Source organism: Marmota marmota, unplaced genomic scaffold, assembly GCF_001458135.2.
Source record: "Marmota marmota marmota unplaced genomic scaffold, marMar, whole genome shotgun sequence".
NCBI lineage: Eukaryota > Metazoa > Chordata > Mammalia > Rodentia > Sciuridae > Marmota > Marmota marmota.
Window position 1 is genome coordinate 61545826 of NW_026000174.1, and position 23117 is coordinate 61568942.

General features: G+C 35.7%; 1 protein-coding gene across 4 annotated transcripts in view; it reads right to left on the reverse strand.

The window, feature by feature from the left end:
- Positions 1 to 23117, reverse strand: part of Lpxn (leupaxin) — a 35092-nt gene that overhangs the window by 9380 nt on the left and 2595 nt on the right. For 2 of the 4 annotated variants that reach the window (XM_048788890.1, XM_015477980.2), the window contains exons 2-7: positions 18935 to 19072; positions 15459 to 15505; positions 6106 to 6205; positions 2366 to 2533; positions 1335 to 1508; positions 1137 to 1218 (exon numbers count right to left, since the gene is read on the reverse strand). In XM_048788890.1, coding sequence (XP_048644847.1) covers positions 1137 to 1218; positions 1335 to 1508; positions 2366 to 2533; positions 6106 to 6205; positions 15459 to 15505; positions 18935 to 19072 — 709 coding nt within the window. Of the gene's footprint in view, positions 1 to 1136; positions 1219 to 1334; positions 1509 to 2365; positions 2534 to 6105; positions 6206 to 15458; positions 15506 to 18914; positions 19073 to 23117 lie in introns of all 4 variants that reach the window. The other 2 variants (XM_015477977.2, XM_015477979.2) reach the window with 1 other exon arrangement.

Here is a 23117-nt window from a genome sequence, read left to right on the forward strand (position 1 = left end):
GGTGATCAGAAAAGACATGCAATTGGCCAAGTTTTTATTTAGGAAGAGATGAGAACTTTCCTCTCTAAGTTAATTCTAAAAGTGACAAATAAAGAAATTTTCAAATTCTATGTATGAGTTACAGTTGTTCAAAAAAACATTTAAAAAATGAACCTGTGGAGTACATTTAAGAGTTAAGCCATAATAATCATAAAGTAACATTTGACTTTTTAAACTATGCATTTGTATCACTGTGATTAAAAAAATCAATTATCAAAAATTTTAAGAGGTAGGGATGTCATCTAGTACCAAAATGAGTATGTTATGGTTTGGATCTGAATTGTACCCAAAAGTTCATGCTAAAGGCTTGGTCCTCTTGCAGCAGTGTTTAGAGGTGGAGCCTTTGAGAGGTGGCTGGATTATTAAAGCTCTGACCTCATGAATGGATTAATCTATTTATGGATTCATAACTTAATGGGCTTTGGGAGGTGGTGGAAACTTTAGGATGTGGGGCCTAGTTGGAGGAAGTAGGTCACCGGAGGTATGCCCTTAAAAGGCACATTTTGGCTGGGTGCAGTGGCACACGCCTGGAATCCCAGTGGCTCAGGAGGCGGAGGCAGGAGGATTTCGAGTTCAAAGCCAGCCTCAGCAATTTAGTGAGCCGCTAAGCAATTCAGTGAGACCCTGTCTCTAATAAAATACAAAATAGGGCTGGGGATGTGGCTCAGTGGTTGAGTGCCCCTAAATTCAATCTCTGGTACCCCTCCCACCAAAAAAGGGTACTTTTGTTCCTCTCCTCTCTCTCTCTCTCTCCTCTCTCTCTCTCTCTCTCTCTCCCTACTTCCTGGCCACCATTTTGTGAGCAGCTTTGCTCTATCATGTACTCCCTGTTCTGCCTCATCACAAGCCCCAAAACAATGGAATCAAGTGACCATGTATGAATCTGAATCGATGACATAAAATAATCCTCTTCTCCTTTAAGATGATTTTTCTCAGGATTTTGTCACAACAATGGGAAGCTAACAAAGGGCACTTAGATGGTACTGGTAGAAACTAGGACTGCTGCAGCAGTGAAAAACAGGTTCCAAGGAAAAGCACTGCTGGCCTCCTCCTTACCACCAGCCCTTGGGGTTTAAGATGCAGCCTCCCAGTCTTACCTTCAGCACCAAACACCTCTCCACAGTGAGAGCAGAAGAAGTGCTCTGGGTGCCATGTCTGGTTCATTGCTGTTAGCACTTTCTAAAAAAGGAACACAGAGAGAGACATTAGAAGACTGCAGACCTGTCAAACATTATCTGGGTTCTAAAGAGTGATTAAAACCTACATGAAACCTGAGAGGAGAGAGATTTACTTACGTCCACAATAGGAGCAGCGCAGTAGGCACAGCGTGGAGAAAAAAGGTGGTGGTAGTCTTTGGGGCAGTAGGCCAAGCCACTCCGCTCGAAGAAGGGACTGGAGCCAATCTCTTCTTTGCAGTGAGTACAGACAAAGTGCTCTGGATGCCATGACTGTCCTAGGGCATGGATCATCTAGGGGATGACATAGAGCCGGAAATGGAAGCCCAGCAGACTACTTTTAAGGACTGAGGTTGCACAACTATGTAGGCCACTGCATTCCACATAGACAACAATCCCTGGACTTATAGCACACTTGAGGTGGTCTCTTGTCATGCTTAATGAATAGTAAAAGGGTGTCCACTTTCCTGACTGATCACTCTGATAAACATGGGTACATGTTCCTTTTCATTCTACTGCCTCAGAAAACAGTAGAAAAACATAGAGCACACAGGTGATAGACAAGAGATAACTCCAGTTTTCACATGGAAGGGATCCTTGGAAGAGGAAAGGGCCAACTGAGTTTTAACTCTTCTGCTCTGCACTTCATCTCATGCCCTACAGAGTTCCGGTCGGAAAGCTCTCTACATGGATCTGGTGAAGGATGATTCAGAGCAGGACTTTGTGGCTATGATTTGAAGATACATTCAGCTGAAAAACTAATCAATTTAGAGCAGAAATGTTTGAACAAAGGGAGCAGTGAGATAAAAAATGGTTAAGAACTCAACCTCAGGCATCAGATTCTCCTGGTTTCAAACCTCACCTCTGTCTCTTACTAGACTGTGGGCAGGTCAGTTAATGCCTCTCAGCTCTCAACTTCCTTGTCTTTACAAAGGGAACTGGGGGGACCATTAAATAATGGCTGGTGGGACCATTAAATAGGAAATACTTATAAAGCACTTAGCTCTGTTATCAGAGCACTACAAGTGATCAGTAATTATTAATGATTATTTAAAAGTCTTAGGATATAAGTAGAAAGTACTTTCTTTGGCAGGGCAGAGAGACAAACACACATATACAAATGCTATAGGACCAGACTTAGCTCATCCCACCTTCCCAGCAATCGGTTTCTGGCAGGAAGCACAGTGGCCCTTGGGCACGGTGGCAATCCCAAGGTCCTGCAATTCCTGCTCCAAACCCCCAAGCATTGAATCCAGGGAAGCCTTGTGATCCTGCTTGTCTGGTAACTGTTTCTTGCTGGCATCTGCCTTCATCACAACCTGGTACAAGGAAACCACAAAGAGAGTTAACTTTCAAGTACTTTGGTTATAGTTTGGATGTGAGATGTCCCTCAAAAGCTCATGTGTAAAACAATGCAAAAAGCCTAGAGAAATGATTGGGTTATGAGAGCCTTAACCCAACCAGTGAACAAATCCCCTTTGGGATTAACTCAGTGGTAACTGAAGGTGGGTAGGCTGTGGCTGAAGGAGATGGGTCACCGGGGCATGCCTTTGGGGTATATATTTTGTATCTATCAAGTGGAGTCTCTTTTTGTTTTCTGATCATCATGTGAGCCACTTCCCTCCACCACACTCTTCTGCCATGATGTTCTGTTTCACCTGGAGCCCTGGAGAATGGAACCAGCTGTCTATGGACTAAGACCTCTGAAACCATAAGCCTGTAAATAAACTTTACCTGTAAAAATTGTTCATATCAGGTCTTTTTTTTTTTTTAGTTACAGCAGAGGAAAAAGCTGATTAAAACAACTTTCTTGGTATTTTCTACACAACCCAGGATGCTCACCTCTACCAATAGATTTCTTGGTCTTCCCTTAACTTTCCTCTAAGATCTCGAGGAATCCAACATTTTAATACCAAGAGAAATATTTTCATTTCCCTTTTATTCTAAATTTCTAAAGCCAAATGAAAACTGACCAACCTTCTTCTATTTGTAAATCTTTTCTGACTGTAGAAAATTGAGTACATGAATATGATATCCTCTCTAACTCTTATAATGACCTAAGTTGGCAATTAGTCCGGTCTTCATTTTATTTATGTATTCTACAATCTTGGTTGAATACCTAGTCTGTGCCAATCACTGCCCTCAGCACTTGGAATAAATCAATGTACAAGACAAACCAAGTTTCTAGTCTTATTGATTTACATTCTTTGGTACACAGTAAACAAACAAACATGTTGTAATGTCAGGTAAAGCTATAGATGGAGGATGAGATGGTGAGGAAAAACTGATTTAATGGGCTAATCAGAGAAGACCAAATATCACTGAGGAAATTATATTTGAGCAGATTATTTGTGTGGTACTTAGGGACCCAGAAATATAGACAGCTGTGGGAAAGCATTCCAGAGGGAGAGAAAGCACTGAGGAAGGAAACAGTTTGGCATATTAGAAGACTTTGAAGTGCTGGGCTAGAGCCCAGGGCCTTACACATGCTAGGCAATGCTGTCTACCACTGAGCTACATCCTTAGCTCCTGATACATTAAAAGAAAAGACAAAAGGCCCCAGGTGCCTAGAGTTGAGGGACTGAGATTGAGGACAAGATGATGGACAGAAAGGCTAAGATTACATGGCACCCTCCTGGTAAAGACTTGGGTTTTATTCCAAGGTGATGGGAGCCACTGAAGGATTGCAAGTATCAGAGTGAAAGAATCTGACTGACAATAACCCTGTAATGTGGGGGGAGGGTGGAGGATGGGAAAGGCAGCGGAGCACAACAGACACTAGGATGGCAATTTGTAAATCAATGGATGTGTAACTGATGTGATTCTGCAATCTGTGTATGGGGTGAAGGTGGGAGTTCATAACCCACTTGAATCAAAGTGTGGAATATGATATGTCAAGAAATTTGTAATGTTTTGAACAACCCACAATAAAAAATTTAAAAAAAAAAAAAAAAAAACAAATTGCAGAATCACATCAGTTACAAAAAAAAAAAATAACCCTGTAATGGTTCATTGCAGAACTAAGTGTCCATAAGCCATAGGGAAGCAGGGAGACTATTACATATTGACTTAGGCCAGTGTTAGAGAGTGGAGAAATGGTCAGATAAGACATGCCAATAGACTGGATTTTTTTAAAGCAAAATTCCAAGTTAGTTATTATAAGCCAAGCAACGGGAGATTCTCAAATTAAAAAAAAAAAAAGGATATTTAACTTGTCTCTCACCACTACACCACTACGTCCTGCATTGTCCTATTCCCTTCCAATTGGGCTACCACTACCTTCTATTAATGCTTAGCTGATCAGAAGCTACTATGGCTCCCTTGCCTCCACATCAAATGTGCACTCATCAGAAGGACATTCAAAGCCTCTCATCTATTGCCTTCACTTTACCTTTCCAATCTACCTTTTATTATGCAGCAAAAGGCCTCTTTGTTCAATGCCAGCAGGCTCCTATGGTCTTCTGATCTTGATGGTTACTCTCTACCTTCAGATCTCTACTTATTCTATTTTGCTGCCTGGAATAACCTCATATTATTTCACCAATAATAATGCTAATTTCCTTTTTCCTCTATTACATAATGCTAGTTAATGTTCAAGAGGTAAGTAAGGCTAACATCTGAAGGCCCTGAAAGGGTGACCAATATTAAAGAATAAAATAACTAAAATTAAAAGCCACAGTATAGCTGTATCTACATCTGTATCTACCTCTTGTGTGTATATTCCAGAATACTTTTAGATAAATAAAAAGCAGGATACTAGATGACTGGAGAGACAAAGATAACAGGAAAATAGTTTAATGTAAACTTGTTTGTACTTTTGATTTTTGTACAACGTGAATGTAAGGTTTAACTAAAAACAAATATTTTAAATTTAAATATAACAAGAAACATGCCAAATCAATCACAAAACACAATATCATAATTGTAAATTTTTTCTAGCATTTTCAGATATACAGCATAATGAGCCAGTTTACCCAGATTGACTACAGATATTAGCTAATCAAAGAACATTAACTTATTAAAGAAAGTTTGCTTGGAATGTTCATTCATTTGTCTCTCTAATAAATATGTGTTACTTACTATGTGCCAGGCATAGCAATGTGCTGGGCACTATGAGTCCCCAGGTCAGTCACAGAGATAAGGTCCCTGACCTCTCCAATTACACACATTTTTAATGCCTTAAATTTTTTTCATAGTTATGTCTTGAATGTATATCAACTCTCCAACCAGATTTAGAGTGGTTGAATCCTCTACCTTACGAATTCTATATTATATTCCTTTAATAAATTCTTAAGTCCATTTATTTGATTTCCATTCTCTTCCAGGACATGTGAGCTTGTTATTTATGTTCTATAGGCAAAAATAAGATGGTAGGTTTTATCTCAATATGGGCTTGGGATTCTTTATCTTCCTACTTTGATCTCCCCTGCCTTGTCTCATTGGCCTCTTCTGTCCTGCTCAGTCAGGTCTCCCTAACAGTTCTTAGATACATATGCCCTCTGGGCCTGTTGCAAATAAAAGTACTACTCATCTCATCTCTTTATGCTCAAACCCCACCCCTTCTTCAGAGTCAGCCCCAAGTCCCATCCCCACCTCTCCAGTAAAATCTGAGTAGCCTCGCCAAATCCCTAAAGTTTGCTCCACATATTTTGGCAAACCACCTTTTACTCTATAGAGGCTTATGCCTCATTTTACCAAGCATATTCCAAGCTCCTTGATATCAAAGCCTGCACCATATTATCATTTGTTTCCAAATAACACATAGTACAAATTTGAGTTTCTCCATGAATTGAATTTAGTCTAGGAAGGCAGAACTGAGTTCCTCAAAGAATTGTGCTTCTCTGAGCCTCCTTTATCTTTAAGGAACTTAGCTCATCCAGATTGCACCCACCTTGGCCTGCATTTCACTCAAATGGGCCATGAGTTCATCCAGCTGAGCAGCTGCTGAAGTTTTAGGAAGTGGTGGTGATTCCTTTGGCTCTTGAACTTCACTATAAAGAAAGAGAGAAAAAAATCATATAAACTTATCAAAATTCAAATAAATGTTAAGTCACACACAAAATGCACTTTTAACTATTAACCCCTTAGGCATAAATCTAAAATCAGAAAAAAAAATAATCAAAAAATAGCTCTTAGATTAAAAATCTGAACAAGGTCTCTATGCTTTTTGTCCCTAGTCATCTCAAAAAATGATGTTTTCAAGTGTGTAAAGGAAAGGGCTTAACATGTAACTGAGAGGGTATTTTCCCCCAACTATGATGTACCAAGCAGCCACTAAATAAAGCTTTAAAACCATAGCCATACATTTTTAATTTTTAGTCATATTATTTTTAAAAATTATAAGGTACTATATCTCCCCCCTCAGGTACTGTCCAACAACAAAAAATAAATAAATAAATAAATAAATAAATAAGAATATAAAGCAGGCATTAACAAGTTAAGGTCCATGGGCTAATTCTGACCATGTCCAACCAATGCTGCCTACAGGTGTTCTCTGCAAGGCTGAGTAGTTGCTACAGGTACCTTTAGTCCACACAAACCTCACATGTTAATTCCTGGTTCTTTGCAGAAAAATTTTGCAAATCCTTGGTATGGAAAATTGAGATAATGTACATCATGGTGATTCCATATTTAGATAATTGGAAACAAATAAAACATTAGCCTAAAAATAGAATATAGGAGCTATTTAAGTAACTGCATAATCATTAGTAAAATTAACCAAGTATGAGGAATCAAAATAAGGCTCAAGTACAAATTAAGCAAAAATTATCTACTTAAGAAACAGAAGAGTACTTCTATATAATTATTATGATTAAAAAATAATTAAAACTGAATGTTCAAATAATTTATAAATAGCAATGAGAAAACACACACACACACACACACACACACACACCCTCGGAGTTGAAAACAAAGTGTCACTGAAAGAAAAATATATGAATGTAGTTAAGTCAAATACTGAAAAATAAGAGAGATCACAAATAAAATTTTTAACTCAAGGCTCTAAAAAAAGACTCCTAAAATACTTAAGCAGGAGTTAAAGCCTAAATTAATGAAGCAGAAAACAAACAAGGAAAAAAAAAACCTGATAGCTTTTGGGGAATATTGTACAAAACTTCCAAGTATAAAGAAAAATATGGAAAATTACCCAATTAATTCTATGAATATTACAGAAACTTGATACTAAAATTAGATAAAGAAAGAGCATTGTGTGTGAAAGAGGAATCTTAAAGACAACAGCAGAGCTTGCTTTGGTGACACATGCCTATTATCCCTGTAGTTCACGAGGCTGCAGGAGGATCACAAGTTTAAAGCCAGTCTCTGCACCTTAGTGAAGCTCTGAGCAACTTAGTGAGACTCTGTCTCAAAATAAAAAATAAAAAGGACTAGGGATGTGGCTCAGTGGTTAGGCCCCACTAGGTTCAATCCCTAGTATAAGAAACAAACAAAAGAAATATGTTTTTTAAACAATCACGGCTAAGTAGTGTTTATGTCAATCATCCTGAAGGGTTCAAGATTAGGGAAAGGGATAATATAATTCATTATGCTAACAAATAAGAGAAAAGCTTTCTAAACATGTCGTTAGATACTGAAAAAGCAGTAGAAATCAAATTTAATGATCATTCCTATTGTTGAAGATTAAGGAAAAAAAGAAAAAGTCCTTAACCTGATCAAATGTATCTATAAGAAATATATGCTAGCCTCCATATTTACTCATCAAATACAAAACACATTTTAATTAAGAGATAAGCAGAACACCAATATTACCATTATTCCTTATTTTCAATATTATTCCAGAATGCATTACCAAATACATTAAAAATAAAACAGTATTTGAAGAAAAAAAGCAAAGCACTCTCACTTTTATTTTCTTTTAAGATAGGTAATATGATCACTGACCTAGAGAATGTTAAAAAAAAAGTGATTGAACAGCTATCAGAATGAAGACAAAACACCGGAACCATTACTATATACAAGAATAAAATGAAAGAATGTATTTACTATCAACCAGCACTAAGCAATTAGAAAATTAAATGGGATCCATAATACCAAGACAAAATTACAAAATATTAAAAAATAAATCTAACAAAAATGTAAGATTTCTATGAAGAAAAACACTGGAAGACATAAAAGAAGACCCACATATATGATTAAAAAATGAGCAAAGGATCTGAATAGACATTTCTCCAAAGAAGACATACAAATGACCAAAGAGTATGTGAAAAGGTGCTCAACATGATTAAACATCAGGAAAATGCAAATCCAAGTTACTATGAAATGCTATCTCATACCTGGAGGATGCCTATTATCAAAACATCAAAGATAAATATTGGGGAAAATGGTAAGGATGTAGATTGGTGCAGTCATGGAGCAAAAGAGTGGGGAGGTTAAAATAGAACCATTAAAAATTGCTGGCATATGATCCAGCAATCCCTTTTCTAAGCAGATACACAAAGGAAATGAAATCACCACCTGATAAAGATATCTGCACTCCCATGTTCTTTATAGCACTATTCAGAATACCCAAGATATGGAAACAACCAAAGTGTCTGTTGATAAACACTTAAAATGAAATAGATAGGTAGGTAGATAAGATACATACATACATATGTACATACATACAAATAGATATGTACTGGAATATAATTCATCCTTAGAAAAGATGGAGTTCTTGCCACTTGCCACAATGTGGATGAATCTGGAGGACATTATGCTAAGTGAAATAAGACAGACACAAAAAGAAAACATTGCATGATCTCACTTATATGTGGAAACTGAAAAAAAATCAAATATATAGAAACAAAATAAAACAAGTGCTGTCATGAGTGAGGCAGGGGACAGGAAATGAGGAAATTAGGTCAGAGATTACAAAATTGATGTGTAACCCAAACAAGTCTAGTGAACTAATGTACAACATGAGTGCTATAGGTACTGTATTTGGGATTCCTACTAAATGAATAAATTTTATCTGCTCTTGCCACAAAAATTTAAGAATAATCATAAGATGATGGGTATGTTAATTTGCATCATTAAAGTAATCATTTTACTATCTATATGTACCCACAGCATCAACATGCATAATGAGCTTTAAATATTCACTATAACAATTATTTTTAAAAAATACCCACACAAGCAGAAATGCATGCTATGATGTCACTTTCCTTCAATTAATTAATTCAAATAAAACCCTAATAGAATTATTCAAGCTATGAAACAGATGCTAAAACTCAGGGCTAGAACTAACCCAAGGAAAGTTAAAAAAAATGAGTTAAAGAAGGAAAATTTGTTCTAATAAATGTAACATCTTATAAAGTAATAATAATTTCTCTCTCTCTCTTTCTCATTTTGCTCTCTCCCTCTTTCTTTCTTCTCTTTCCCTGCTCTCTCTCTTTCCTCTCTCTTTTTCTCTTCCTTCTCTGTTAAATCAGATACCACTGCAATAAAGATCTTTTGGTCGCTCAATAAATAAATAAATAAATAAATAAAGTGACAGTAATTAAATGTGTGTGATATTTATTAAGAAATAAAGAAATATGAAGGAGAAGACTGTAAAACCCAGAAACAGGATCTTACATCTATATGATAAATGTGGTATTTCAAATAATCAGAAATAGGCTATTGGACTCAGGAATAACAAGGTATTTGGAGCATAATAAATTTAGAACCCCCACACACCATATAGCTGAGTAAATGTGAGACAAATTAAAAATACATTTTTTTTTTTTTTGGTTCTGAAGATTGAAGCCACAGGCACTCAGCCACTCAGCCACCAAGCCACATCCCTAGTCTTTTTTATTTTTTATTTTAAGACAGGTCTTGCTAAGTAGCTGAGGGCCTCACTAAGTTGCTGAGGCTGGCTTTGAACTTGCAATCCCCCTGCCTCAGCCTCCCAAACTGCTGGGTTTACAGGCGTGTGCCACCATGCCCAACAAGATACCAAAGATATCTTAGCCTAAAAATACCACCATAAAATGGAGAATTTTTTTTTGGCATTTAGGGTTGATGAAATCTTTTCTAAGAAAGGCATAAAACTTTGGAGTGAAGTCAAAAAATAAAAAATACTGATAATACCAATCTTAAAAAAATACATGTAAATATTTAAAACATACATAATATTTGAAAATTTGTAAAACTTCTATAAATTGATAATAAGAACACCAACTAATAGAAATCTGAACAAAAGGCTTTTAAACAGGCAGGTTTCAGAAAAAGAAACTCAAATAAATGTTTATCAGTATGTAAAAATATGCTTAATCTCATTAATCTTTAAATAAGCAATTTAAGGCAGTGAAATACAAATTTATATCTATTAGTCAAAATTATAAAACCTTAATAACATGCAGTGTTGGAAAGTCAGGATTATACATACACATATATTTTCATATACACCATGAGTTATATAGGTTTACCTTATCAAAGCAACATCTATCAATTCTTCAAATAGATATAAGTTTCAATTCAGCAATTTCACTTCTAAGACGCTATTCTACAGAAAAAAAATTGGATACAGACAGACAAACAGATAGAGGTGGATATATGTACAATATACACAAAGATAAAAGAGCAATACACATACATATATAAATGAAGATATATGTTCAAAGAATTTATTACAATAAGGTTTTTTTTTGAGCAAACTGAAAATAAACTAAATGGAGCTATAGCCAAATTTTGGTTTATTCATGCTACAGCATACTGCCACCAAAAAAAATGCAGACATAGCTTTATATGAACTAAAAAGGATTTCTAAGATATATTGTTAAATTATACAAGCAAAGCCCAGAACAATATGAAAAGTATCCTCCCATTCATATAAATTTGGGTTGATGATTTTTTGCGGGAGCGGGGGTACCAGGGATTGAACTCAAGGGCACTCAACCACTGAGCCACATCCCAGCCCTATTTTGTATTTTATTTAGAGACAGGGTCTCACTGAGTCGCTTAGCACCTCACTTTTGCTGAGGCTGGCTTTGAACTTGCGATTCTCCTGCCTCAGCCTCCCAAGCCACTGGGATTACAGGCATGCATCACCGTGCTTGGCTCATTCATATAAATTTGAAGTACATATAGTAAGTGTGAATATATGCACAAAAGTCTGTAAAGAGGTATACTATACCTCCCAGCAGTTACCCATGAAGCTAGTAATTAGTTGGTGGAAGAAAGACTCCAAGGGGAAGAGGGGTATCTGACTTTTTAACCTTTATATTTTGGAATCCACTGACTTTTTACACATATGAGTTTATGAAATATTTTTGTATCTTAAGTTGTATTTTCAAAACAAAACAAGGGTCATCTATACTAGAAAAACAGTAATGTACATGGCCAACAGATAAAGTGGTATACGTGGCAGATGGGGCCAGCTGTAGTGAAACTCACAGGTGTATCTCATTTGTTACCTAGACACAGACAGACAGACACACACTCTCATATATAATGATTGTTTAAACAATCTTCAGTAAAATAAATACAGTCACAGTATGGAGATCCTTATTTAAACTTTGTTTCAATGTAGAAAACTTAAAAAGAAATATAAAAAAAATTAAACCGTACATATACCCCCTCTGAGGAGACAATTATTTTGTACATTTTAGCAGCTATCATTGCAATTTTTTATAATTTTGTCTCATTTTAGACAATTTAAGTGGTATTCTATTCATACGTTATGCACGTATCTATCCATGTTTTGTAACTATAACAACAGCTAGCATTTATTGTGTGCTAATAGTATGACTGACCCTTAATAAAGAGAACATTTGTTCTCTTTAAATCTTTACAACAACCTTAATTGCTAGGCACTGTCATCCCAGAGGAGAAAAACTGAGACTGAGAAGAAGATAAAATTTTTTCTCAACAAAATACAGGTGAAAAATAAGAATTTGGGACTGCAGGCTGCAAAGTTTGTGTTCTCTATCTTCCAAAATAATGCTTAAAGGCTATATGATTTCCAAATATATAATGTGCTATAATTTATCAAACCAAGTTTATTGTTAGGCACATATATTTCTCATTTTTGCTAATATAATCAATACTGTTAAATAAATACTCACACCCATTTGCAATTATTTCCATAAAGTTAATTTTAGGAAGTGGAAAAATTAGGTCAAAAGGTATCACAGATAACTGGCTCTGGAATCAGTTCTTAATAAACCTTAACCAAGAGAACTTAGCTAATAAGTCATCAAATCAACACTAATGAGAGAGAGAGAGAGAGAGAGAGAAAGGAGTAAAACCATAACAAGAGAAAATATTCTTTCACTAAAACTATTTCAAGAATGAAAACATAGCCTTACTGCTTTACTTATTATTATATATGTGCCAGCCAAGAAAAGCAAATGTTACCCTTCTCTCTTAAGAAAAAAGGACTCATTTGGGTTCATGTTCCAACGCTGGCTTATTTATTTTTCAGTATTTAACAAGGAAAATATGAAAGGAAAATTAATATCTTCCTTTCTTAAAACAACAAAAAATTGTCTTTTAAGTACTGCAAGGTCCTCTGCCAGATGCTAATGTTTTTTTTTGTTTGTTTGTTTGTTTTTAAATCTAGGAAGGAATCGTCAGGTATATAAGTGACTGATTCAGTTCTTCTTGATACAGAGCTCTTCCTCAAAATCTTTCAGTCATAATCCCTTAGTACTTGTCACCACAGACATGCTCCTGGGAAGCACATCCTGCTGCTCTGTGTCCAAACATAGAATAAATTGTAGTTTCTTATCAGGATCTGCCCATTCTTAATCACTTGTACTTATTCAAAGAATCCCACTGGTTTTTAACTGGAGTCCTACTGCAGTATATAAAAGAAATAGATCACTACCATAATACTCTAATAATAAATGAATCAACCACATAATATTCTAAATAAGAAATGAGACCTTGCAAGGGGGTAGGAATGATGGTGGAATGAGTTAAGACATCAGTACCCTAAGTACATGTATGACATGAATGTTGTGAAAATATTTTGTATACAATCAGTGACTTGAAAAATTGTGCTTTATATGGGTAATATGAAATGAATTGCATTCTACCATCATGTATAACAAATTAGGATAAATTAAGAAAAAAAGAAATAAGACCTTGAAGAGTTGTAATCATCAACTCTTAAAGTGCCCACTGAGGGAAATGTTCCTAGAAAAAAAGGAACCTCAAATCTTTGAATTGTCCCCTGAATTTTTAAAGATAGTAAAAGTCACCAAAAATGACTATGTCACCAGAAATGACTTATTTCATTACTCAGAGATCTTATTAACATAAATCACAAGACATACATTTAAAAGAATCTGGACTTCTTAAGGAAGGGGTTTTATTGTGTTGGAGTTTTTCCCATTTATTCTTCTGCTCCATTTTTATGAATTGCCGCTCCCTTTTATTATCAAAATTATCATTTTTGTTCATGTAAAACATACAATTCTAAATTATTGCTCATATTACTACTGATGTACAACTGTTTTATTTCATTACTATATTCACAGCTGGTATTGAACATTTTTTTCAAGTTATATTGAAAACAAGGTTCAGTTCACTGAAGCAAGCCAGAGTAAATGGTGGAAACATGCAGAGATCAAGATTCTGAGTCTAACATTCTATCTACGCATGCTAGCATTCCGGGCTCTGAATTATACTGCCTCTGGGATTCACAAAAGTCTATAAAATATTTACAAGTGGATTTTATATAACTCTCCCACACATGCCTACATAGCAAGTATCATTCAGAGCAGGGAATGTATCAAAGTCCAGTCAGGAAAACAGAAACCACAGTGAGTAAACAAAAGGAATTTAATCAGAAACTTGATTACACAGGTGATGGGACAGCCAAGAAGCAAAAGAAGATAATGAGGTAACTCAGAGATTAGCCACAGCAGGAATTCATCACAGCCTTAAACCAAAAGGATAAAAGAAAGAGGAAAAGCTGCCAGAATCCAAGGGCCCAGGTCAATGAGCTGGAACCACAGCAGATCTGTCACGCTCCAGCTGAAGCCATAAAAATGTAGCTGATGACAGATATACCGTGGAAAGACAGCAGCTGGGACAAATGCCCTGGATTTCCTCCTCTGCACCCCCCAGTCTCTCCACAGTGCCTCATATTGGTCACAAGAAAGCCTGAACTGCAGAGTCAGCTCCTTGTAATATGCAAGAAATGAGGGGGAATGGGCCAAGGATTCTATGCAGAGCAAGGGGTGTTGATAAGTTAGTACTGGTGTTGCTCAAGCTGGTTTTCATGTTATGTATTTGTTCACTTGTATTTCTACCTTCCTTCCTGCCTTCATGGATTTAAGAAACCGAGTATTTTACTAAGAACTTTTTGTGTACCAGGCACTACTTTCTTATTGTTTTGCTTCATTTTTTTTTTTTTTTTTTTTTTTACTGGGGCAAGGAGAGGGAGGTCAGGGGAACAGCTCATCCCACAATTTTCTGGAACTAGAACTAACTGGCAAAACATATATTAATAAACTGGCCTCACCTCCACCAAAATAGAAAATTCCCTCAAGTGAGGAGTTTTATTAAAGACTTCTTATATTGAGTCCTTCTGCTGTCTTTGCCTTGTGTGAATGTATTACTGATTGTGATTCTGAAACCAAAATAGTGTAGTAGAACATGCAAGAGTTTTTACTATCTAATATTGTAAGCCCTTTGAACTGTTTCCCAGACAGTTGTCTGATGTTAAAAACTACAAGCTATGACTGAAGAGAGAACAACAACAACAAAAAATGGCCTTTAAAATTTTTCAGACTACCAATTCTGCTTGTGTCAGGAGAAAGGATTTAGTAAGTGAATCTGTTTTAGTATGTAACTTTCACTAAAGGAAACTTTTCACCAGCTAAATGAAATTGGAAGAAACATTCAAGAAAGAAGTATATATTCAAGTCTGCCATGGAGCCCCACTATCTGATGTTGTTGGAATCTTCCTTATGTTTCTTGGGTATGTTTTCTCTTATGTGAACTACAGCACATTATCTGGACTAGACAAGCTAAACCATCTGTGGTGACTCTGGGACTATTTAGACTTTTTCAGATGGCAAAGGAAATAGCAGAGCCCACAAGCCTGGACAGCCTGTCTGGAAGCCAGGCACCTGGAGAATCTGCCAAGTCAGTTGAGCAGAGTTCTACATCTGCTCAAAGAGAAAAAGGAGGAGCATAGAGGAGTGATAACCACTGACACTTATAAACCAACTGCTCAAAGAGTGACAAATCAAAGTTATTATCTAATATCGTTAGTTTTTTACATATTTAGTAAAAACAGAAACCCACCTGTAGACATTGGGCTCCTGGATACTTGTAGTATACACAAGCTGCACCTAAAATATATAAGTGACAAAGAAGAGCAAAGAATGATTTCTGTTGTTAAAATATTGGTTCTTATCAACATTAGGAGTTACAGGATGTTTTTTGCTTCTAAAGGGGGCTGATACACGCCTTTAATCCCAGCAGCTCGGGAGGTTGACGCAGGAGGATCACTGAGTTCAAAGCCAGCTTCAGCAATGGCGAGGCGCTGAGCAACTCAGTGAGACCCTGTCTCTAAATAAAATACAAAATAGGGCTGGGAGTGTGGCTCAGTGGTTGAGTGATCCTGAGTTCAATCCCCAGTATCCCCCCTCAAAAAAAATTAAAGTGGACTGATAGTTCTGAAATATCAGAGTAAATCACTGAGATCTCCTTTCCTAAGACACAGGAATTACCAACCCTCCTGTAGAGAAAGGCCAACAAATACTAGCAGTCCCTCCCTGCCTGAAAAGCAATGAAATAGAGAAGTACACCCTCCTCACATAGGAACCATAAAACAAACAGAAGGGCAAGAGTAAAGCCCCTTTATTTAACCACTCAGGATGGTGCCGAGAGTATAAGCTACAACACAATCAAACTTGACATTGGAAAAGAAATACGTGTGAATCCATGGTGATTCACTAAATAAATACTGAGTATCTGTCATGTACCAAGACAGAGGATATAGCAGGTCAAAAAACAAAACATAACAATCACATAAAACTGAATGTCCTGCTTCTGGTGGTAAGAAACTGATAACAAATTAATAAGTAAAGTTAAGCAGGGGGTGCAAGATGCAAAGTAGGGGAGAGATTGCAGTTATAACTATATTAATCAAGTAATCACTGAGTAGAGGTGCTTGAGCAAGAACTAAGATGAGAAAAATACACATATATTAGTGGTAACATGATTCATGTGGAAGCAATGACTATAAAAAACACTCTGGAGCATCTTGTGGCCTGAGGAGTGGGCGCCAGGGAAAAAGGGGCAAGATCATGCATACAGAGTGGCAATTTAACCTACTGTTCAAAGTGGGACACTTTTGAGGGCAAAAGGGAGTTCTAAAAACAATTCACATATAATTTTTGAAATATGTATTTTTATCAAAAATTTAATTTTTATTATATTGGTGAACCTACAAAATAATTCTACTGAATACTCATTTTCTAAATAAAACTTTCTAAAATATTTTAAATGACTATATTTACAAACATTAGGGCAAGTTTAAAAAACTCATCTGAACATTTAAATAGCACAAGTAAATTAATTATTCTTGATATATGGTCACAAACCTTAATCAGTTTCTTAGCATTGCTGTCTCTGACATTGTGATATAAAAATTTTTTTGGAAAATATATTCCTTTCAATATGGTGCTATCGTTCTCACAAAATTGAAATCTCCTTCAAGGCTGAATTTTATGGTTAATATATTTGAATTGCTGATAGTTTTAATTTATGCCTGCTTGTAGACCATAACGTTTTTAACTGGTTTGAAGATACCTTTACTGTGAATTTGTACATTCAGAGCAAATTCTGCTAAATGGAAAACATTCTCAATTCTATTTTTTATGCTGAAATGTGTAAATATTTTGGGACAATATTTTCACAGGTGCTGCCTTTCTGCTTCTCTTTCAGAGTACCTTTCTTCAATAATATTCTTATAAGCCAAAACTTTGATATACTTTGACAATTTTATTTCATTCGGTGGAGAATATAAATTTATTCAATTAAAATAGGGATCAAAATCTGATTTTTTCAGAAGCACAATTTTCAAATTAGTAATTAAACCATTGAACTCTCATCTTTAGATTTGTTCAATTCTCAGCTTTTGCAGCAAGAAATCTAAGCTGCATCTTTTTCAAACTCATTACTCCCTAAAAGCTTCAAAAGCAGAATTTTAATGCTATATTCACTGAATAATTTAAGATTTCAAACTCTTGCTTTTTGGGGAGTGGAGGAATACCAGGGATTGAACCCAGAGTCACTTAAACACTGAGCCACATCTTTAGCCTTTTCTATTTTTTTTTTTTTTTATTTTGAAATAGGATCTCCCTGAGTTGAGCATAACACAGGCTAAATCTGGGTTACTTCATGAACTGAGACATTTCTAAATCGAAGGATGACAGGCAAGACAGCGAGGAAATATATACAGCCATGTAAAATTGTGTCCTTATATTCAGTATCAGCTTCTGTCACATGTTTTCTACATCAGTTACTTATAAACTCCATGTATATATACTAATATTTGTAAATTTGAAAAATTTTGGTTTCCATATTGATTGGTAGACTTTGAATTTTGTTTGGATGCAATCCTGAGTTTTGTGCACATCAAAAGTAATTCTGAGTACATTTCTGTTCCATAGGTTTTGAGTTAGTAAGAATATTGTTTTTTACCACAAAGCTGTGCTTCACCAACATTTGTATTTATATTATCACCACAAAAAACAATATTTTATCTTCAGTGTCAAATTTTTCAATTAAACTTATGATAATCTTAGCAACATCAGATGTTTCCTTTTTTTTTTTAAACTAGAGAATGAACTTCCACATAATCTAATCCTTTGAACTGGATGAAATACAACCAAAACATTTTTGTAATTAACAAATTTTCTAGTGGGGACATCTGATAATATTGATATAAAACTGACATTATTTGACAGTTTTTAAAGGGAAATATCACCACTTCAAGTACAAGCACAAGAAAACTTGGAATGGAAATGAGTAAACTTGATTTAGAAGAGTCATTTGATACAAAGGGAAAGGTGTGCTTCACACTGACACGTAAACACACCTCCTAGAGCAGCTGCATGTTTAATTGTCTAAATTTGTCTTAACTTTTGAAGTAGATGCCAATTCTTCTCCACCATATTTGTGCCTTTTGGTTTTCAAAAGGACAATGATATCTCTACTTGCTCCCATCGTGGATTTGGTAAATGTTGACAAATATTTTGTGTAAGTCACACATTTATTAACAGCTTCTTTGAGCAAACAAAACCGTAAGTTTTGGCTTCATTTAAGCTAACTTCTAAAAGGCTTTGTTGTAAAGTTAAAAAAATGTTGCCAAACAATAAAGCAAATCCTTAGAGCTTGACAGAAGCAAATAAATAATCTGCACTAGAAAGAATATTCAGATTACACTATACTCTATGACAAGAATGCTTCACTTCTATTTCCTAAACATCATCTGTATAACATTAAGCCACAACTTCCCATGTTTCTTACTGACTCCGAGGTGGCTCTGTGCATGTCACATATAACCACATGGACAATGGCAGGGCATGAGCAGGTATACAAAGTGGCCAACAGGGAGAAAGACCTTGCAAATTTTCCTGCTACCACCTAAGATCAGAGAAGTCATCTGTCCCTGACTGCTTGTGCTTGAGTTCTTAGCTTTAAGAGCCAGCAACTTGTACATTCAAGGTACTAGAATAAATGAAAAGTTACCGAGGAGGGATTTGCGTTACCCTGATGGGGCAGGATCTTTGAAGCCTCAGCAAGGTTACTCTCCTTTTTGGAATGCTGATCCAGGGAAGGAGGAGCTGGGTTAGAATATTCATCATTGTCCTGGAGGGTGGAGCGTTCCAATTCCTCCAATAAAGCATCTATATAAGAAATAAGAAAATTATAACATAGAATAAGTCTCCAGAATTATTTTCTCTTTAACCAGTGTCCCCATTCATCTCCTTCTTCTCTTGGATAAAGTTATTTTCAAACACCTTCCCTTCCTCCTTATTTCACTTACACTGTGACCTGTTATACCAGGAGATAGTTAATGCCTCCTTATATTCTGGCTTCTTATTTCCTATGGTTGCATTCAATATCATAGTCTCACTCTATACTCTGACTTCTTATATTGCAAGTATTCATTTTATTCATTCATTAGGGCAGACCACCCACAAAGATCCTCAATTAGGAAAAGATAATCCTAAATATAAAGACAGATCCTAAATATGTTTCTTATCAGAAAAATATAAGCAATTTTATAAACATCTTAAAAAATACCAGGGAAATAACACATTTTTAACCCTGGTGATTTTTTTGCTGTTGTTATTTTAAATTTCAAGAATGATTCCAAGCAAATAAAAAATTCTCAAAACAAAGTGTAAGTATTCTTTTAGGGTGTGGAGAGAATCAGAAGTTGAAGAGAAGACAGATAATGCAAAATCAAGATGTTGCAATTCAAATAGTTGGGACTTGTTTCTCTTGTAGTTTTCTTGGGAAAACTTTATAATCATTATACTAGCACTTTTCTGTTGTAATGAAATTAATAATAATTAATAAAAATTAACACACACCAGCCACAGTGCTCAGAAGTTTACACATTTCATTTAATTGTCATAACACTTTGAGGCAGATGATATTATTGTCCTTAGTTTTAAGATTAAAAAAGAGACAAAATAACCAGCATAAGTGCAGAACCAGGACTTGAATCTGGGCTATCTGATTCCAGCCCCCAAACAAAGTTGGAGGTCATAGTCCCCACTTGTCACATGGATTCTTCAGGTCTTCTTGAGCAAGACATTGTCTCTGAAGCTGTTTCCTCATCTACATAAAGAAGTAGTTGGATAGAACAATATTTTTCAAATTGTGCATCAAGACTCATTAGTGGATTACTAGTGGATTTTTTTAACCACAAGTTAAAGTTTGTAAAGCAATGACATATTATTTCTAAGAACCTTCCTAACTCTGAAGTTCTCAAATAAAGAAAATGAACTTCACAGTTCATTCAAATTAATAAACACTGATTTTCATTTATGTCAGATTTGCGGAGTACGGATATTTCTTAAAGGCATAAGAAAAGATCTAATCGTATTTTACAAAAAATTCTGTGGAACTTTCTCAATCATGCATACCACAAAATTTTGACATTCATGCACCATTTTATAAATAAGAAAAATGACATCAACTCTTCTGGTCAAATTACCCTTCAAGAATAAAGTAATGGGAAAAATAGCAGGGATATCTAGAGATTAAAAAAGACTTAAGGGCCAGGCTCAGTGGCACACACCTGTAATCCCAGCGGCTTGGGAAACTGGTAGGAGGATCGAAAGTTCAAAGCCAGCCTCAGCAAAAGCAAGATATAAGGCAACTCAGGGAGACCTTATCACTAAGTAAAATACAAAATAGTGCTGGGGATGTGGCTCAGTGGCCAAGTACCCCTGAGTTCAAATTCCCAGTACCAAAAAAATAAATTAAAAAAAAAAGACTTAAATTCAATATATGATACCTATTTAATCATTAAGTACACTTTAAAACACTAAACTTTTATACACTTTTGAACACTGAATAGTCAATAAATACAGTTAGTTTATTCTAGGTGTGATAGTTTTGAAAATATTAAGAGATTTCTGTTAATTTTAGGTGTGATAATGATATTTCATGATATTGAGAGAAATCACTATTAAGTCTGTTGTGAGTGTAATACTGGTCTTATGGTATAAATATACCCTTGCATTAGCAATTAATGCAGAAGTATTTACAGATGAAATCTGAGAAGTAGCTTTAAAATGATACAGAGATGGAAGGAATAGGTGGATATATATATATATATATATATATATATATATATGTATATAAAAATTGATTATGTATGTTCTACCTTTGCATGTTTAAAAATTCCCTTATTATAATGCAAGATTTTTGGTTTTTATTTGTCTGTGTATGTATGTGTGTATGTGTGTGTGTGTGTGTGTGTGTGTGTGTGTGTGTGTCTAGTACCAGTGGTGCTTTATCATTGAGCTCAACTCCCACCCCTTTTTGGTTTTTATTTTGAAACATGGTCTTGCTAAGTTGCTCAGGTTGGCACCCAACTTGACATCCTCCTGCCTCAGCCTCCTGGAATTTACAGGCCACTATGCCCAGCCTATAATGAAAGGTTTTAAAGAAGAACAAAGAAAAAGAAAATTAAGAAAGAGAAGTAAAACTTTTTGTCTCAGAATTTCATTAGCCAGACTCAATACTAAATTTCAGAATTGCAATCGTTTATTATATTAAAATATAGCCTCTTTTTAATTTTCTACTAAGCTTTGCTACAACCAGAAGTCAAAGTTCTTCCTAGATTAATAAAACGCATTTACAGTAAAAATTGCAGGAAGCGGGAGACCATACTGTGAAGCGCATGGAAGCATCAGCTATCAAAAGTCACGAAAACTCTCCTGAGTCATGAGTTAACAAGGCTTTCTCTTCCTGTTTCCTGAAGAGTTTCTGCCTTTTGCCAGATTCTGTAATCTGAAGATGACTCATTTCAGTATGACAGATGAGATTATTGGGTGTGGGGAGGTACTAGACTGAAAACTCTTCAGTCCTCTCCCTAGTGCTTCTCCATGGAAATCAGTACCTACATTTATATGGAAGGAATGCAGTGAGGGATCCTGGGGGTCTCCCAAGGTTGAAATGAAATGATCCATAATACTCCTGGTTCTTTTTATCTACCATTCTCGTGTAATGAGGATTTAGGTAAAACCTATGGGGCTACAAACTCCTAACCTCTAAGGCAGTACTGCAGAGAGGAAAGATTTGCTCACCTAAGTCACACTATTCTCAACGGTACTCCTTTGCTGAAGCGGGAGGGAAACAGTCTTGGGGTAACTATGGAGCTGATGACAGTTTGAAGAAACTGATGGGGTACAGCCATCAATAGCCCACTGGATAATCTGTACATGTTAGCTTCCAGGCTACCTGGTACTTTCTACATTTCTCAAAAAGATTTCTTTTAACATCTATCCTGCTCAGTAAATGCAAAACTACACAATTTCTTAATGGGGTTATTTCATTGACCAGAATACCTGAACTAACACAATTTTAGTACAGGAGAACACCTTGCGGCTTAATTGGTTTTGGTATCAGATGCTCCTGGGAGTAACACTGAACAAGTTATTATGGTTTTTTACCTGAAAAAAAAGTAGATAATATCTATTTCAGAGGATTGCTGCAAATACTAAAATGATTTACAATATCATCTAGTTTAAGCCAATGTCACTGAATAAGTACTAGTTTCCTTTGATTATCTTAATGAAATTTGGTACCCTTTAAAAAAAGAAAACCTGATGGGACTCAGGCAGAAATGCAAATTCTCCCAACACTCACAATTCATAAGAATTTGTATTCTATCCCAGGTTCAAAATATGCTACCTCCTATCAAGTGTGGTGTTGTAGGCCTGTAATTCTAATGGCTTAGGAGGCTGAGGCCAGGAGGATCCTAAGTTTAAGGACAGTCTCAGCAATTTATCCAGATTCTGCTTTTAAAAAAAAAAAAATTTTTTTTTAAGGCTGAGGATGTAGCTCAATAGTAGAGAGTTCCAGCTTCAAACCCCAGTACTAGAATTTTTTTTTAAAAAAAGTCAATCTGCAGTATCAAAATAGACTTTACTTCAAAAACTTTTTTCTTTTCATTAACATTTCTCCCCTCCTGTTATTTGTTCTTGTTCCTTCCTCTTTCTCCAGCTCTGAAATCACACTCCAACCAACATTTTCTTAAAGAAATTGTACAAGATATCTCATTTATGGTTGTTGTTTGCACTTTTGACATATCTGTGAACACACACAAATCCTGAACACTGAAGAATTAATACAGCTTGAAACCTTGGTACAAGTTCGTGGCTCAATATTAGGAGACTGCTGCATTACCCACCCCCCCCTCCCCCCGCA